Here is an 18235-nt window from a genome sequence, read left to right as displayed (position 1 = left end):
TCTGTAAGGCTGTGAAAATAACTTTACCTGATAATGCTGTATGGTAACTGCTAATGACTAAATGATGTTTCAATCTCTTTTAGGATCAGAATCACACGCAAGTTTCCCAGTATCGCCAGGATCACTCTCTGATTATGAGATCTATTGTCCATATGACTGATGCTGCTCATTCGGGAATTATGCCTCCTTCTCAGCTAACCACCATTAACCAGTCTCAGCTAAGTGCGCAGCTGGGGCTAAATTTAGGAGGCACTAATTTGCCACACACTTCTCCCTCCCCTCCTGCAAGTAAATCAGCCACTCCTTCCCCATCCAGCTCTATAAATGAGGAAGATGCAGATGAATCAAATAGAGTAAGTTATTCCATGCAGTGTAGTGAGTAAGCTATACATGTCTATATGCTATATTTTCATGAATGCAGCAGTATCATCTCAGCTGCAATGTGGTCATTTAAAACATAAATGTTACAGTATAGTGGAATACGATTCATTTGCTGTTTAGTGTCTTTACTTAAGAAGTTTCCATAATACCTCCATAATAATAACTGTAAGAATATGCGTTATATATATTTGGTCTACTACATTCATAGTTTGTTTCAGATTTTATAGATCTGGTGAATCTCTTTACTCATCAACTTTGGACAGTTTTGTCATTTCAGTATTCTCTGGAGTCACGTAAAACATAGATGCATTTAGATAGAAATAAAATAAGCTTTCTTCTGATGGAAAGTTTAGTTAATTTACATTTTGGCTTAAATCTGTTATAAAAGGAAAATTTTGTCAAAAAAATAAAGCACAAATGTTATTCTAGCAGTGTATTTAAAGGGCCTAATTTAGACTCTTCGTGAAAGGTTTTCTCATTAAGTTAATGGAAATTGCGCATATGGAAAGATCATTGTACAGGATCCTCAAAATATCAAAGTAAAATGACTACCGTAGAGGTATATTTAGAGCCGCTTTATCCCCTTGTTGCAATAATCTGCTCATAGTTCAACAAAAGCGGGTGCGGGACACGAGGCTCACACGGGGACCAGAGTTACCCGTGATGCTGGGTGTGCTGCTCTGGGGGTTCCCCATCCCAGAGGCAAGAGGGGGCCGTGGGCTGGTGCCTGGCAGTGACGCGGAGCCTCCAGTGCTACCCCACAGGGGCCTGACCCTGCACGGGGAGTGCTGGGGGGGAGGGCTGGACACAGTGGGGGTTCCCTGCAGGTGGATAGAAGCTGCAGAGCTGCTACTGCTTTTTTGCCCGAAGGGTGGGCTTTTTACCCCCTGACCCACGCCTAAGTTGACAGCCTAAGTCTGGGAATCGGGAAATGCCTCCAAGCCCTTGTCTTTTGAGCCTCTACTGCTGAAATTACATCTTAATGGAAAAAACCCATAGATTGTCTGTTCAAAATGTACTATAGACTAAATCTTAATTTTTAAAAAAATAAAATTAGTGTTGGGGTGCACTTTTTCAGGTCAAACTCATAGGATTTGACTCTCTGAGCCATGCTTACAAGGAGTAGTAACTATTCATGCATTTAGTTCCAGTAGATCTGATGAGATTAAGCTGAGACTAAATACTATTGGTAGGAGAAAGGCTTGCACAACAGGACTCTCCAAAATGTTGCCTACATAGTAGCTTTATCCATATATTATTAAGCCAGACTGGCAATAACTTTTTGGAATTAATCTGACTTATTTCACACATATATTGACTGTTCTTGTTATTACTGTTCCTTAGGCTACTGGAGAAAAAAGAGCTGCACCGGATTCTGGCAAGAAGCCCAAGACTCCAAAGAAGAAGAAAAAGAAAGATCCCAATGAGCCACAAAAGCCAGTGTCAGCATATGCCCTTTTCTTCAGAGATACACAAGCTGCAATTAAAGGGCAGAACCCGAATGCAACTTTTGGAGAGGTTTCAAAAATAGTGGCATCTATGTGGGACAGTTTAGGAGAAGAACAAAAACAGGTAAAAAACTGACACAGAGTTGTCTCACAAGAAGTAAAATAGTAATCCTTGTAAAAAAAAGCCTCCTACCTCAGCTCTGAGTAGACCACACTACTTGCTGATGTAGACCTCTTACTCTGTAGAGCTATGCTGATTTTTGAACTTGCTGAAGAGATGGCCTTTAAAAAGCATTTTGTTATAAAAGCTAGTAGGTAGTATTAAATGGCTGTATTTGTCTTTAAATTTTAAAGGGCAGTTTGTAAAAAAGCTCAGGTGATACTGTCCTGGAGTCCTGTTAAGACCATCTTTTGATGATTCCTGTTTCAAAGCTCTTGTTTCCTATTAATGAGAAGTTAGAAGAGAAAAGGGGACGGTACAGCACATTTACCATTTTCCTTTGATCTGCCTTATGAATTTGTTACAAAGCATGTTGATTTCCAACCTTTGAAGCCAATCCTCTGTGCCTCATTACAATGTCGTGTGTGAAATGTTATCTCCAACTCAAACTTGGTACAGAATGATGAGTTGTGTTCTTCCTTGAGGGTTATTCTTATTTCTTACACATGTAACTCCTACACATGGATTGAAGGAAGAAAAAAAAAATAAAATTCCTTTGAGGCTGTTTTTCTGTTGATAATTCCGTGCAGCTCCCAGTAACAGTTAATGGAAGCTGCGATGAAAGAGTAAATTCCCATATAGGACACCTTCTGGCAAGAGAAGAATGATACTTGTTTGTGAAATACATTTAGAAACTTTTAGTCTGATCTAACAGATGATGGTGAACATGATTTAGAGGTAAACTTTAAAGTTACTGATGATTAAAAATACAGATTAATTAATTTTTGCCTAACTGTTCTTGTTTAACTCAATGGGATTCTCTCATACTGGCTTTGGGGAAAGTGAATTGCCCAAGCTCTATGACTCACCTTTTCTAAAGGTATAAAGATTTTTTTTTTTTGAATCTGTACTTTGAATATTTGTTTAAAAAAAATTACTGCATAGGCATTTTTTGCTATTTTATACTACTGCAGATACTTCTTAGCATCTGAAATACTCAGTGTTCTAATATCCCCGTTACTTAGAGTCATTAAAATATCCTTTCCTGGGGAGGTGAAGTGTGGATAGGTAGTCTTGTCAAACAGTTGGCTGCTCTAGCAGCTTTTTTTATTTACAATAAGTCAACATAATTTGTGGTGCAAGTCCAGCAAGTATACCTGAAAGTCTGTAACCACCTGCAACAATATTTAGATCTTTCAGAAAAGAAAAAGCACATCTAACAGTAGAGTGTTTTCAGGTTTTTTGGTCTGCATTTTTTGTTTCTTTGCAAGTGATTTTGAGAGCATTCTGGCAAAAACGTCTTAATAATTGAAGTTGGTGAAACTGTGGTCTCTTTTAATAGGTTTATAAAAGAAAAACTGAAGCTGCCAAAAAAGAATACTTAAAGGCACTTGCTGCCTATAGAGCAAGCCTTGTTTCTAAGGTAAGCCTAATAATGCCTTCAGTGTAATGCAAGTTAACCTTTGGCAATGATGTTTAAATCTTGGGGGTGGTGGGGTGGTGTTACACAAAATAAAAGTAGAATCCTAGGATTTCAGTAATAGAGCTCCACAAGATGTTTTGCTGCTACTTGAACCCTGCTTAGTCTCTGCAGAAAAAACCTTTATCTCTCTAATGGCACAGTAATGATTACCAAACAATAACTTTGTAAATGTACGTCTTCCTTTATCTATGGAAGCAAAATAATGTACTTCACTACAAAAGTAAAATTCAGTCATGAAAAATATACTGACCTTTTGACATTAACATTTGCAAGTAATTCGCAGAGTTTTGTCTTTCCTCAAGTGCTACTTCTTGAAAGACCGACTTGCTTTGCGTGGAGCTGGAGAGCAGTTATTGTATGACAAAACTTAAGTATTTCTTGCAGGTGAGGGGAAAAAATGCGTGGTAGCTCTGAATTTGGAGAGTACTTACAAATGGACTAGCTGGCAGTGAGCCACGTGGAGTATTTTAGCAGATCCTGAGTTACAATAAAACTTGCGAAGAAAACAAAGCTCTGCTCTTACTTGAGAATTTACCTTTCTAACCGGCAGCACTACACTGGTTGTAGATCCGTTGCATCTGAATACCGTAAATGGTAATATGCTTATAGACATCTAAAATATGGGTAAAAATTAATCAAGGTGGTTATTTCTCTAATAATACTTCATAAAGATCAGTTACAAAAATATCTTCAACCACAACAAAGCAACGGAAGTCATGTTATCTAACTCCTGAGAATATTTATTTGAATGTACAACTGCAGAGCATTAACAAATCACATGGAAAGTTGCTACGTATTTTAATTAATGATTAAAAATACAACAGCAGAAATTATATATGTGCATTCTTGAAAGCTGGAAGATTTCTTCTCCTTGTGTTAAGAAGCTGTGTTTTCCTGTTGTATCTAGGACTTCGATAATATTCTCAAAGCCTTTAGTATCACAATGCTAAGTTCAATGGCAGCTGGAATTCTAAATAACCTTTGAGGGAATTTGTTTTGTCAGTCCTAAGTTCCCATTTCAAAACCATCAGAAATCATACTTTCTCCCAAAATCCACGGGACCTGGACTGCTGAGTAACTTGTGGGAAGACTGTGAGTGGAAATTATACTCGAAGTCCAGTATTCATCTCATCTCCTCTAACCTAAGGCATCCTTGCTGTAACTTTTTCATCCGAGGTGGTTGCTGAGGGTAGGGATGGAATAGACAGTTCTGCAGCACAATTTGCCACATTCTAAGGTAAATGTCTAAAACATGTCAGTTAATTGTGCTGGAAGAGACTTTTTCTCTCCGTTGTCTTTATATAGGGATTTTAGGCAACTATTCTAAGTGTCGTGGACAATGCAGATGTGTATAAAACTATGACAGACGAATCCTACCTTTGGTGCTTAAACATATCTAATTTAAGCATACACAATATTTTTAAATATACCCAATAGAACTATGCCCTCAGGGGCACCAGCACACCTCATTTATTTCAATAGGCCTCTTTGGGCTGGAGTTTTTCTGCAGGTATGTCTCATCAGAAACCTCCAGGACACTGGAAGTAGGCAGGGTTTCTAAGCAGGGCACCCTGCTGATGCAACTGTAGCCCTTCCAGCGTATTCAGCTGGGTGCCTTGACAACGTTCCCTTAGACTTTTGTTTGTTGTCGATACCTAGGTCTTGCTGCCTTAGATGCGAAGAACTTCAACAAGAAAATTTAAAAAGTTGTTTGAGAAGTTTTGTTGTTTGTACACTACTCTTAAGCCATGATAACACGTGGAGGGGGGGGATATGCTTCTGCTCAGATTTGTCTCCCAAAGAACAGGGTTATTTTGAAAACATATAAATATAGAAAGTGTTGGGCCCTTTTTAGCTCTTTCAGCCACAAATGTATGTGACATCTGTGACTTTCTGGTGTTGAACAAGGGTTAGTTTTTTGTCCAAGTAAGAACTGGAGGCGCAGTGCACAGAGACGGATGAAGAGGTGATGTAATGGATCGGTGGATCAGTGATCTTTTTCAGACTGCTGATTGATCTTTTCTGATAGAAAACAAAAGATGAAAGTGTCTCTCTGAGTAGCTGTGACTTTTATTTCCATGTAAACAGTAACAATGTTTTTTCTGTTAAAAATACAATGAATTTCTTTTCTAAACACAGGCTGCTGCAGAATCTGCTGAGGCCCAGACAATTCGTTCTGTTCAGCAAACATTGGCATCCACAAATTTGTCTTCCTCCCTTATTCTGAATACTTCTCTTTCTCAACACGCACCAGTATCGGCATCTCCTCAAACTCTTCAACAGTCCCTTCCCAGAGCAATTGCTCCAAAACCTTTAACCATGAGACTGCCGATGAATCAGATTGTAGCTTCTGTTACCATTGCACCAAACATGCCAACAAACATTGCAGCTCCGTTGATAAGCTCTATGGGAACAAACATGGTGGCAACGCCATCTTCATCTCAAGTCAGTCCCTCAATGCAAAGCCAGCAGCACCAGATACAGCAGCTTCAGCAGCAACAGATGCAGCAGATGCAACAGCAGCAGCTACATCAGCATCAAATGCATCAGCAAATACAACAACAAATGCAACAGCAGCATTTTCAGCACCACATGCAACAACATTTGCAGCAGCAGCAGCATCTTCAGCAGCAAATTAATCAACAGCAAATGCAACAGCAACTGCAGCACATACAGCTTCAGCAGATGCAGCAGCAGCAGATGCAGCATATGCAACACCAGTCACAGCCTTCTCCTCAGCAGCATTCTCCGGTAGCCTCTCAGATCACTTCTCCCATCCCTGCCATTGGGAGCCCTCAGCCAGCACCTCAGCAGCACCAGTCACAAATACAATCTCAGACACAGACTCAAGTATTATCGCAGGTCAGTATTTTCTGAAGATAAATGATCTTGCAGCATGGCTTTGTGTTGATGGAGGGGGTAGGGGTAAACCATATTTGGCTGAAAACTGTAAATTGTTGATGGTAGTTATGCAGGGATGCATAACAGATCAAATGATCCTCTAAAGTGTCTATTAGATAGGCAATAAAGAACTACAATGTAGCTGTGTATCATCTTTTAGCTGACTATAAATCATTTTGTTTAAAAAAAAAAAAAGCTGTGCTCTTTTTCATGTGATGCCTTTTTAATTTATTTAAGCTTTACCTACAATATGTGAATCAAATGGCCTAATAAATACCTGGACCTTATGACTGCAAAATGGCCTTTCAGAGTTATATGATATAACCCTTCTTTCTCTAAAAGTGAATAATGCACTTCAAGGCAGTATGAACTCATGAAGCCCTTAAAGCACAGTTGTAACTACCTGTAAGATGATGATTGGATTTCATACAATCATACTTGTATGACATGAGTTAGTTGATGGCATTTTTTGTCATGAAAAAATAGAGTAAATCACAGATTTTTGCCAAAGCTCTTAATTTTTTCTCTCCTAAATGTCTTCAGAAAAACAAATGCAAGTAACTGAACTTAAATGTTTGACCCAGCCTTTCACTTCATTTCTCCAAATAAAGCTACCATAGTTTGTAAGAAAATATATATTGACATTTACCCTCTTACGTTAATTCCAATTACAGAACAAAGGTGAATATTATATTCTGTGTCGAAGTGATGAGTTTCAGATTTAATACACTGTATTTTTAAAAGGGAAATGCACTTAAATAAAACTGTTATTACAGAAAGCTAAGATGAAAAATGCAAGAGTTTTTAATATGCTGTAAAACCAGTAGAATATTTAAATGAAACTCCACAACCGAATAATCAATGTAAATATTTTCTTTAAAAGTTGTAAGTTTTCATATCATGTGTTGTAAAGTTTTCATAAATGAGGCTTTAATGTAAACACTGGTAACATGAATTATTAATTGCTACATTGCTTATTGTGTTTTTATGCTGTTTTATACTTTTTTATGAGTTATGATAGCAGCAATTAAGTTGTTTGTATTTTGCTTATCTAAAATAAATGCTTTTATCTTGCTATAGAATAAACACATTTCAGTAAAATTGATGAGCCATAAGTGTTTGATAGAAACCCCAGAAATATTTCCTTCTGCAAACACTTTCTTGGAAAACTTATTTAACTTTTTGGATTTTTATCAAAGATACTGAGTAAACAGGTACCGATCGGAACCAGGAGTGTGATCAGCTCTTGTATCCATCAAGATGCACTGCGGAAGAGTCACGTACAACTTCTCTGAGGTTTCTACAACTTCAGAGGGAGAAGGCAGGTGATAGAGTTACAAAGCATTGGTGGTACCCTGTGTTACATTTATCTGCAGGAAGAGGATAGAGAGCCTGCCTCTCAGCAGTAGTGTTCAGAGATGCAAATAAGCACAAATTGTGCTTTTCTTTGTATCTTTGAGTTTCAGATGTAAACGCAGCTTACTGCCATGGGCTTCCCCTCTGTAAGCCCCCAGCTCCGACTTGGGCTGATCCTGAATTGCCTGACTTTTATTTTATCATAAAAGTAGGGCATGATAGAGGGTGCGATGGAAGGGGCAGGTATTTCACATGAAGGACTTGGAAACATTCACCTCCAGTGTGTTGTGAAGTTATTAGTGCTGTTCATGTATTTTTACTCTGGACATAGAGGAGAAAGCCTTTATTTTCTTCTTTCTCTTCTTTGCCTGCAGTATCTGTGCCGCGAGTGCAGTCTGACCACTATCCCCAGTTGTCTTGCATGATTAATTACAGCATCTGTCCTGTCAGAAGCTATAATGAAGAGGTCTTGATAAAAATTGCAAATTACCACTGGCAACAATCTTAAACTGCTTATGATAAAATGAAAATTAAAAACAGCAAGTGTCAAACCTGAGCCGAATCCTAATCCTGTTTGAGGCGGTGTCCATGGCTACCACGCTCAGACCACAACCAAAAAAATAATGGAATATAGATCCCCAAAAAGTTGCAGCCAGACTTGAGGTTAGAGGTACTATACCATGTGAGTTTAATAATAATGAAGTCAGCTTTCAATATTTCATCATCCTCAGGTACTCTGTTTATTATGTACAAATATTGAACAGCAAGAGGTTCTAATTATAAATTTATAGATTTCTCGGAGCAGAAGAAATAATGTATAAATTCAAGCTTTTCATAATAGGTGTCAGTTGACAGCTACCCATGCTCCTAATAGCCTTAGTATGATATCTCATAATGTCTGGGACGGAGGATGTTTATTCCAAGTGCAAGGAAGCCTGCCCGCTTTAGAAATGGCATGGCAGAGGCTGGTTGGGAGAGATTTTTGTGTGTGTTGGTTTTAGCCAATGTTACATAACAAAGGGAACCATTTTATAGTCGTTTTGAAACCTTTAGACAAATGCCTTCAGAAATAATTGCTAAACTGCATGTGACAGTAATTGTGTATTAGTTCTATAATTGTCATTTTGAAGACCTATGAAGTATCGTTGGAAAAATGTCACTAGTGATAAGAGTTAATTACAACTGAAGTCTGTTTTCAACTATTTGCAGCGAGAAGCAGGTGTTATTACGCTCATTAAATGGTTTCATAAATCCTGGGTTTTATCACATTTGATTAAGAGCTGCTGAACTACTGATGGTCAATTCCAGGAAAAATAGTTTTAATTACTGCAGCTAAAAAAAATTAATCATTGAGCAGGACTGTACATTTTAAATATCAAAATTTGAATCTTGAAAAACTGGAGCATCCCCCTGCTTGCTACAAAATTATATTTTACATTACCCACAATAGCATATTGCAGAACATCTTGTGTTTCAAACTGTGCAAGTTGGTGCTCATATTCCCTGAGTCTAAGTGAGTAACTTTGCTATCGTAGGTCATAAATAAAACTGTTAATTTAAATCACTTAATATGCAATTTATACAGGAGAAATGCAGTACCCGTATGATTTCAGTGTCGTGCACGGTTTAAAGACTGTTTTCCTTCATATCATTTACAAGCACTTAACTGCTCCCTTCTTTTCCCAAGGTTTCAGACGCTTTATCACCCCGGTTAAACACATTCTACTTTCACATTAACCCAGGTTGACACATGATGAAAGAACATAAGGAGGTTTAATTTTTAGCTGACACAGGGTCATTAGTTTCTAACTTGGAGAACAAAGCCTTTAAATACCTCTCTGCAACATAATCTCAATTTTATATTATCACCTGACCATTGTGGTTTGCAGGACAGATGGATTAAATATCTCAAGTTTAACCAGAAGTCTTGCACTGACTCTTTTCAATGGGGATTGGCTATTTGAATGGCTCCTTTTCCATTTCTCACTTCATGGAGTGTTTTGCAGCACTGGACTTCATTCTAACCTTTCCCTCCCCCCTTTGTTTGGCTTTTGTTTTGCAACAGCTGTTATTATCGTTTTTGGTCAGCTGTGATTGCTGGAGGCAAAATAGGACCAGATGGTGTTTTGCTATGCATGAATGGCGAGTTAGAGGAGTTTAGATTGAATAGGCCAAGTTTGAATGGTGTCTATGCACCACCTGCCCTCTTCAGCAGCAGCATACACATCATAGGAGCATGATCTGTCTCAGACCTACTAGAATTGGATGGGAATGGAGAGGGCCTCGTTGGATTTTCTCCATATTTATTGATCTTCCATGCACTAACAGCATAATGCAGTACACAGTCAATTTGAGTTAATTGGATATGACACAGCATGTACATGTAATCTATCACTGTAGTCTCCTGGTACACTTTGGGGTTTGCTACCGCAAGAACGTGCACTATTGGCCTGCATTAATAGGCTAAGTGGATGGAAGTAGAACAGTATCATTGTAGGGCTTGATTTAACGAAATACACTGTAGTTTTAAAATGATACCCTTGAAACTGCCCGAGATGCAGTTAAATATGAACATTTTGCATTTGATAGACTGGACTGAGTGTTGTGGCACAGAACAAAATATACCTCATTCCCACACTTTTCTGAGGTGTGCCAGTAAAAGTGAAATGAGCAGTTGACTAAAAGTAGGGAGCAGCGTCAGTAGTGATGAGCCGGTGCTGGTCAGCAAGGGGCGTGTGTTTATGTGGAGGAATCTACTTGGTAGCAGAAGGGGTGTTATATTAAACAAGTTCTGATTACCAGCCCCTAAAACACGGAAATGAAAATCAGGCATCCAAATTGGCTTTAGAGTAGCAAAGGGCTCTTTGTTATCCTTAAACTGGTCATAGAGGTAGAATTTCAATATTACAGAAATTTAAGATCTGTTGTATCTTCCATTAAGGTTGACTGAAGGACATCAGGTATGGAAGAGTCGTGTCTGGATGTTATGGAATAAAATACCTGTGCTACAAATACTGAGTAAAATATATAACAATAACATATAATACATAAATTACTTGAATTGTTACAGCAATTGGATGTTTAAAAGCCTACTTACATATGTAACTAGGGGTTGCGATCATGCTCTGCCGAAGTTGGCAGGAGCTGCTCACTCGGTGTCTTTGTCTGTGGTGTCAGGTAGCTGAGTGAGCTACTTTATTATGAAAATTGCATTCAACTGAAAAAATGCTAAATATTTTCAAGTGCCTGTGGGAAAAGCTAGGTTTGTATTAAAGGATTTGGTTCTTAAAGTCACCAAGAAGTTAATGCTTCTCAGGTGCATCTGAGGGAGAGCATTTTCGATTATAATACTAAAATATTTCAGAAGAGAATGTGTTGCTTTGAATGAGCTGTTCTGACACTTCAGTAGGCTACACTGGAGATTTATAATGTGCTCTGTTTACCTCAGTTAAAAAGTAGAAGTGGTATTTTAAATGGTGATTTTTGTCCAAGTTCTTGGAGCATTAATGTCTTCAGCCCCTTCACAAAGCAAAGTAGCGCAGAGTTTTCTTACAAGGTCTGAAATGAAATTTTTTTGAAGCTTCTAGGTAAAAAAAGTTGAATGGATAATTATGCTTGATGTGGTGGAGTTACATGGGCACTTCATACAGGTATCATTTCTTCTCTTTCCCCTCTGGGAATATCTTTATTGATACAGCCACCTTTGGTCTGTTATTTTCTTAAAACTGGAGTTGTTAGATTACTTTAACTCTGCTGCTCTAATTGAAACAGAAAGGCTTTGATCCAGCAAATCACTTAAAATGAGTGGATAATTCCTGTATATAAATAATAATTTCATTAAAGTGACTACTCATATGCTCCATTCTACAGTTGCTCAAGTGCTTTCATAGATCAGGGGTCTAACTGCAAAATGTTGTATTTGTTTTCCAGACAATTCCAAGTAGCGATAATAAGAATATTTGGAAGCTTAAAGTAACATAGCCTTACTTACATTTTCTGCATTTACTTTTATTAAATTATATTCTAAAGAAGTCACAGGTCTGATTTTCAAGTATGGGTATCTAACCTTTGTGCTGGTTCAGTAACTGTGTATCATCATAAATGTGTAAAGAATTAACCACCTGACTGGTGATTTGTATACTCAGTCCTTTAGATGGGTTTCTACTGTGCACAGGTCTGAAAACCTGCACCTGGATTAGCAGTCACAGCTCTTGACTGAGCAGATGCCTTGACCAAATATTTGTATTTACAAAACAGAGAAGTAAATGCAGGCAAACAAAGCACCGTTGCACCTACTGGCAATATTTGTGAAACCTAAAGGGTGTAGTTATTGCAGGCTGCTTTATTTTTAATGCTATATCCCATAGCGTACTGATAACAAACATACACATTGAATTAGCATAAAGTACATAAATCCCCTGTGTTATACTTTTCTCACTGGTGGTTATAGGTGCTTAATTTTGGAATTGGTTTTGGTGTTCCACGAATCATGAGAATTGACCATAGAGCATGCATATTTAAAAAACACTAAGTAGCTGAACCATTGCTTAATTTCTTTCCGGTTCCTGATTTTGGAAATGCTGAATATTCAGTGTCCGAAAATCAGAGCTCACTTTTGAAAATTCTGCCGTATCAGCTATTGATCAGGGGATTCTCGCTGCTGCACCGCTGTATGTGTGTATACATCAGTATAAACTGATAGCAGTGAGCAATCCATGTGTGGGTTCCAGCCTCATACGAAAGTGCCGTTCCCTGTCTGCCCTTAGCACGGGGTAGCGAGGGTTTTGCTATTGACTTCAGTGATCGGGGACCAAACAGCTGTGGAGCTGCATGTGGCACCACCCAAATCGTGTTCCCTGTTTCTCCCAGCTTCTTCTCACTTTTCCCTCTGCTTTGCTAGTCACAGTAGCAGCCAGGGCTTATTTGCCCCATGCCAGCTCTTGCACTCTGTTCCTACCTGCTCACCACCTGTGGAAAGCTCCTCCTGAAGAGCTTCTCCTCTTCCGGAGCCTCTTCTGGAGCCTCTTCTTGTTCCTCCTATTCCTGATGATCAGAAGGAAATGAATAAATAGTCCATGTACATGATACAGATCTGTTTAAATAAAGAGAAGTCCAGATGCGTGCGCTTAAGTTTACATGGAAGAAGTCTAAAATATATGTAAATACAAGGCACGCATTTGGGAATTTTGGGGGTGATAGTCTAGGTGCTTTGCAGCACGGGCTGCCAAAGGATTTGGTTACTGCTTAGCATACTGTGGCACTGGCAGAATAGAGATGAAGCTAGTGATAATTATCATCCTTGTATAAACAGACTTTCTCCCTTATAATGTTGTGGCAGATAAATCTATGTGTTTCGGTCATTTACAGCAGATAGCATATTATGGTAGATCTTGAGCTCCTGGTGGAATACACGTAATTCCAAGTGTCAATTTAGAGATACTTGTGTTTCTATAAGGAATGAGCAGCCTTTCTTTTTTTATTCCTTTTTTTTTTTTTTTAATCCCAATGCAAATGAAATCCTTGTCCTTCATTCAGAAAATGGCCAGAGCTTGCTATCTGGCTTGGACAAATCAAACATCTTTGAACAAAAATAGTAATAAAAATGTAATATTCTCACAGTCACTTCTGTTGAAGTCCGCTGAAGCTGTACCTGGCTTTAAATGCAAGGCTGAGTTTGTTCTGATTATTTCTTTCCATTTTCAAAGCTGCTGATCAGCAAAAATTAATTGATACATGATTGTGCATCTCTGCCAGTTCAGCTGCACAACAGGCAGATCCCCATTTGGAATCTGTGCCAGGCCCAGTGCCCGCAGCACAGCTGATGGACACAGCAGGCAGCGGGTGTGAGTCCATCAGCATGGACTCCCTTCTTGTCTCGTTGCACGTCATTTTGGTATTAAAAGTCAATGCAAGATATAAGTTATCATTTCAAAGGGAGCAAGATCAGCCTGTTGTGGACCACTGCTCCTTCTCGGCCTTGTTGCGATAGGTCGTGTAACGGCAGTCGCTGTAGCGGGGCGGGAGATCACTTCTATGCCATTCGGCCAAATTCTCCGCATAAGCAACTTCACTGAGCACTGGACCTATTAAAAATTAAAACCAACGTTGCAGTGTACTTGGGGCTAAATAAGAGGCTGTGAAGCCAGTAGAAATAATCCCAGTGGTTTCAGGGGACTTTGGGCCAGGGCTTAGTTGAAGATGGGCACAAAAATGCAGCCGTGATGAGCATGCTTGTAGTTTTTTCAAATGATGTAAGAATAATTCTTGCAGAAAGAGAGATAATTCGAAGGAGAGGGAAGAACAGCAATTTTCCTCCTGAAATGAGAAAACGAAAACTGTTGGGTATGTATTGCTATCACAGCAAAGTGTTTCTATCCAGGCTCAATGCTTCAGCATGTAAACAACTTCCACTGAAATCTGCAAAGCGACTGTGCAGAGCATCTGGGAAAATATTTGTGATTTAAATGCATTAAGCAAAATGGTAATGTTATTTGACTTTGGTTAATCAATAACAGAGGAGAAATGTAACACTTTAGTTTGATTAACCTTCTGCCATACAACACAAAGTCAATGAAATCAGAAATACTTTGTTCTTTTTTTAAATTCGCATAAATTATAGTGGGATTTCATTTCTGGGAGTCTGTGTTTTTTTCCCTATCATTATCTGTTTATTTTATCTGAAGTTTGTTTGTTGCTTTAGAACAATGTACTTGTCCACTGTAGACAAAATACGCACTTTGTTCAATTCCTTACTTGAGGTCAAATTCTCTTGAGGAGAACAAGTGTGCGTTGTGTCGCTGTCAAAAGAGGGTTTAGTGCCTGACCCTAAGAAGTGTTCAAAGCCCAGATCTCTCTTTTTTTATTGCTTTTCATTTTCATTGTTTGTACTTTATACTTAAGAAGGGGCCTCTGCAGAGGGGAAAGCCCCTGCTTTGGTATTCACAACTAGCAGCCTTCTATAGCAGCCTTCTACTGAATCACCTCAAAAGCTTTTCATGGCAAGAATTTGGAAACCACTGCTCTGTGTCGACCGCTGGTGCATAATCATACCCATGTGTGGAGGGGTTGGGGCAGGATGCGGTGGTACACACGCCGGACAGAGCCTGGGGAGGACTGGATGGAGGTGGAGTCAGGGGTTCAGGGCACATGCAGAAATGTTCTTGCAATAAACAGAAAGTACTGGAGGTATGTAAGCTTGGATGCAATGATGCGGGAGTGTGAATCCAAAAGGGTAAGTTGCTGAATTAATGTAGTTTAGAGGAAGGTACAGACAATAACTGTTTAACGGGATGCTCGCTGAAAAGTTGATGATACGGTTTTATATATCTGTGCTCAAACAGAAGCTGTGTCTTACATTCTCTACAGATGGTGTTTATATAGTGTACGCAAATTCAGTGTTAGAAATGGCCATAAAAAAGCCCAAGATTTTGTATAATTATTCACAATCACTATTGTGTAATTGGAAAGTGTAAGTATTATATTACATTTTATTTTATAGAACTACAGTGCAATTATACTTGGTAATAGCTGTTAACAGTATGAGGTGCCTTATTTGTAAAAAATGCAAAATACTTGTAGTCTTCCTAACTGAACTTGAGTTTTGGCTAACATACAGGTGTAGTAAAGGTGGATTTCAAGTCCTTTCCATCCTGGTTGGCAAGACTGTTGGCCTTATCTTTTTTATCTCAGATAGTAACTCTCAGTTCTCCAGGGCCATTCCAAGGGAGCCAGGAGCACAAGAGGACCAAACAAACAGATGGACTAAGATAGCGCGAACCTGAGTAGCGGAGGAAGGTCACCTCTTGGGAGAGTTACACAATTCTTGTGGGAGCCTGCCCGTGGCAGGGCCATGGCTCTCAGGTGGGGTAATTTCAGGTGCTGCCGGGTGGGAGGGTGGGGACTGCACGAGCCCTCCTCTCTGCTGGAAAAGGCATGAAATGGAAGTAATTTTAGGCAAAGGAAATGACTAGATCTTTTCTCATCTACATATCTTGGGATAGACTACATATACTATGTATTCTGGCATAATTTGCACCCTTAAGAAACCCTAGCAAGGAGCAGTTGCTGCCCTACTCAGAGCAGAGACTCCAAATAGGCATTTGTATGGGGAGGCATGGTTTTAATCACACAGATCTCCAGCCAACATCTGGGAGCCAAGGAAATGCAAGGGCACATGGGCACTCTGTATCAGCATTGTCTGGTTCAGCAAACCAGAAGCATTTCACATGGTACTGTCTCGACAGAGAACACAGGCAAATAAAAGCTGAGTAAGCCAAGAAACCGCACAAAGAAATAAAATAGCTTTCAGGTTATCTGAGAGTACCGAAAAATGAGAAAAAAATTCTCTCTAAATTATGGACTGCATGAGCTTTCACGTGCAGCAAAAATTCCTCCAGAATTGTATTTGTTGCTCGTAATATTCAACTGGGAATAACATGACAGGCTTGCAGAGTCCCTGCAGGGCGCAGTGCACTTGGAGGTGCTATCCAAGCTACGTTTTGAGGGCAAATGTTACTTTCCGTTTGTTACCGCTGGTTCAGTACTCTCATTTTTATGCAGACTTGAGGCCATATCATTAGTCTCTGGTGCCTGTTCTCAACAGCCAGCCGGTCCCAGCCAGGCAACGTCGATGGTAAAGCGACTTTCAGGATCCTATGATAGAGGAAGTCCCCGAGACACGAGGAAACCTTCCCTGCGAAACGGGGCTCGTGCTGGCCCTGCGGTGGGTGAAGGGCATTTGGACTGCTGGCTGCACCAGGCGTGGGGCAACAGGAAGGCGCTTAGAAATGCACCCGCTTTGCAGGTCTCCTCTGAGCCCTCACCAGGGAGGGAGGTCCTCTCCAGCTCTCCATCCCGCCGATGCAGGGCGATCCCGTAGACGCTGCCTGACCAGGGCGCTCCAGGAAAGGAAAACTTGTCTGACTTGGAAAGCTATGCCCGCTGGGCTGGTGCTGGAGGGTGCTGGTGGCCCCCGGGGACCTGCTGGCGAGGAGGGGCTCCGCCGTCCCCCCGCGCCGGCTGCCGAGCTGGGCTCTGCCTGCAGCTGCAGGGCAGCCCCGGCTCAGCCAGCGGCACTGCCGGCGGCCCCAGGGGAGGCAGCTCGCAAAACACCAGGAGGCCTGCAAGCCGCGAGCCGTGCGGCAGAAACCAGTGATAGTCAGTGGCTTTTTTTTGCCTTCCAACACCTTCGCTAGAGGATCCAAGAGCTACGGCCAATACGAATCTGTTGGAAAGGACTCATTTAATGCACATGCCGAAAATGTTACGCGTCCCCTCTACGACTAAACCCTGCGGAGGAGGAGGAGGGGCAGGAGAGAGAGAACTTCCAGCCTGTAATCCTGCACTTTAGGTTGTTTAATGTTTTTCTGTTTCTGATGCAAAGCTTTGGCTGTTTGAATTGCCACGTCTTGGGGTCAAGGATAGCTTGCTCTTGGGAGGGTACGTACTGTAATGTGGCCCTGATCCTTCCAGTGACCTCTGTACGCTACTGAAAAATATTTGGTAACAAGGCAATGAGGAGAAAGGCGGGACTCGGTGTAATTGATTGGAAATGCCTACAAAAAGAAAGCAGTTCCAGGGAGTTCATTCCCATCCTCCCTGTTGGTGTAGTTTGGTGGGTGAGAAGAAGAGCATTACGAAATAGACGTCCAGCTGGCTGATTTTGTGATGGGTGTTGGGATTGGGATTGGGTATGGGGCGCTAACCCCTGTGGGCTGGCCTAATTGTATTTCAGCCCTTATTGTACAGTGCAAAAGCATGTGTTCAAGCCTATTGATATTCAGGTGATACTGATTCGGCATGTGTTTGGATGTAAAAATCTGCTTAAATTTCATAGATTTTAATTACAGAAAAATTATAAACACTAATAAAAGCCCAGATCAAATCAAATCAGTCTAAATCTCCCCCAGGCACCAATGGCCTCCATTGCCCTTTGAACCTGGAGATAAGCTAATGATATCTGTGGCCTGCCAATAGCCCATTTCTGGCTGCCAGCGTCCTGACTCTACCTTGTTCTTGGACTCAATGACTCTTAAGCACATGCTTAAAGTTAAGCTCCTTATGAAGTTTGTTCCTGAGTAGGTAACATAATTAAGATTTAAGAACAATAGAAAAGCCTGTAACGGCTCATAATCCATCTCATCTTTCTCCAGACTTTGGAAATAGAAATAATGAGAATTCCCGAAGGATTTATGTTTTATTTTGGTTTTTGGTTCTGTTAAGGAATTCACTCTATAGAAGTGAAGCGAGAAGAAAAGTTTGTTATGGAGGTTTTTGGTAAAACTGAAGCAGCAGATTAAATAGGTGACTTCATGAAAAGCTGAACCAAGTTGCTTTTATTCTTGGTGATTAATTAAAGTCTGGGATGTTTAAGTGCTGATAACTGCACCTGTTTCTTGAAAACATTATCCTGGGTTTCCTGTGTGGAAAAACACAGAGTGCTGGTCGTCTGCAGCGCAAGGCAAATATTGCTGCGACTGAGATTTGCTGGTCAGGTACTGGAAGAAA

General features: G+C 40.2%; 1 protein-coding gene across 6 annotated transcripts in view; it reads left to right on the top strand.

The window, feature by feature from the left end:
• Positions 1-18235, top strand: part of TOX3 (TOX high mobility group box family member 3) — a 114937-nt gene that overhangs the window by 76456 nt on the left and 20246 nt on the right. For 3 of the 6 annotated variants that reach the window (XM_075040226.1, XM_075040223.1, XM_075040222.1), the window contains 4 exons: positions 84-353; positions 1726-1953; positions 3332-3412; positions 5612-6334. In XM_075040226.1, the coding sequence (XP_074896327.1) occupies positions 84-353; positions 1726-1953; positions 3332-3412; positions 5612-6334 (1302 nt within the window). Of the gene's footprint in view, positions 1-83; positions 354-1725; positions 1954-3331; positions 3413-5611; positions 7464-18235 lie in introns of those variants that run through there. The other 3 variants (XM_075040225.1, XM_075040224.1, XM_075040227.1) reach the window with 2 other exon arrangements.

This window comes from Buteo buteo, chromosome 11, assembly GCF_964188355.1.
Source record: "Buteo buteo chromosome 11, bButBut1.hap1.1, whole genome shotgun sequence".
In the NCBI taxonomy this organism is placed as follows: domain Eukaryota; kingdom Metazoa; phylum Chordata; class Aves; order Accipitriformes; family Accipitridae; genus Buteo; species Buteo buteo.
The sequence above is the reverse complement of the archived record's forward strand: the minus strand, read 5'-3'. Positions and strand labels throughout refer to the sequence as shown.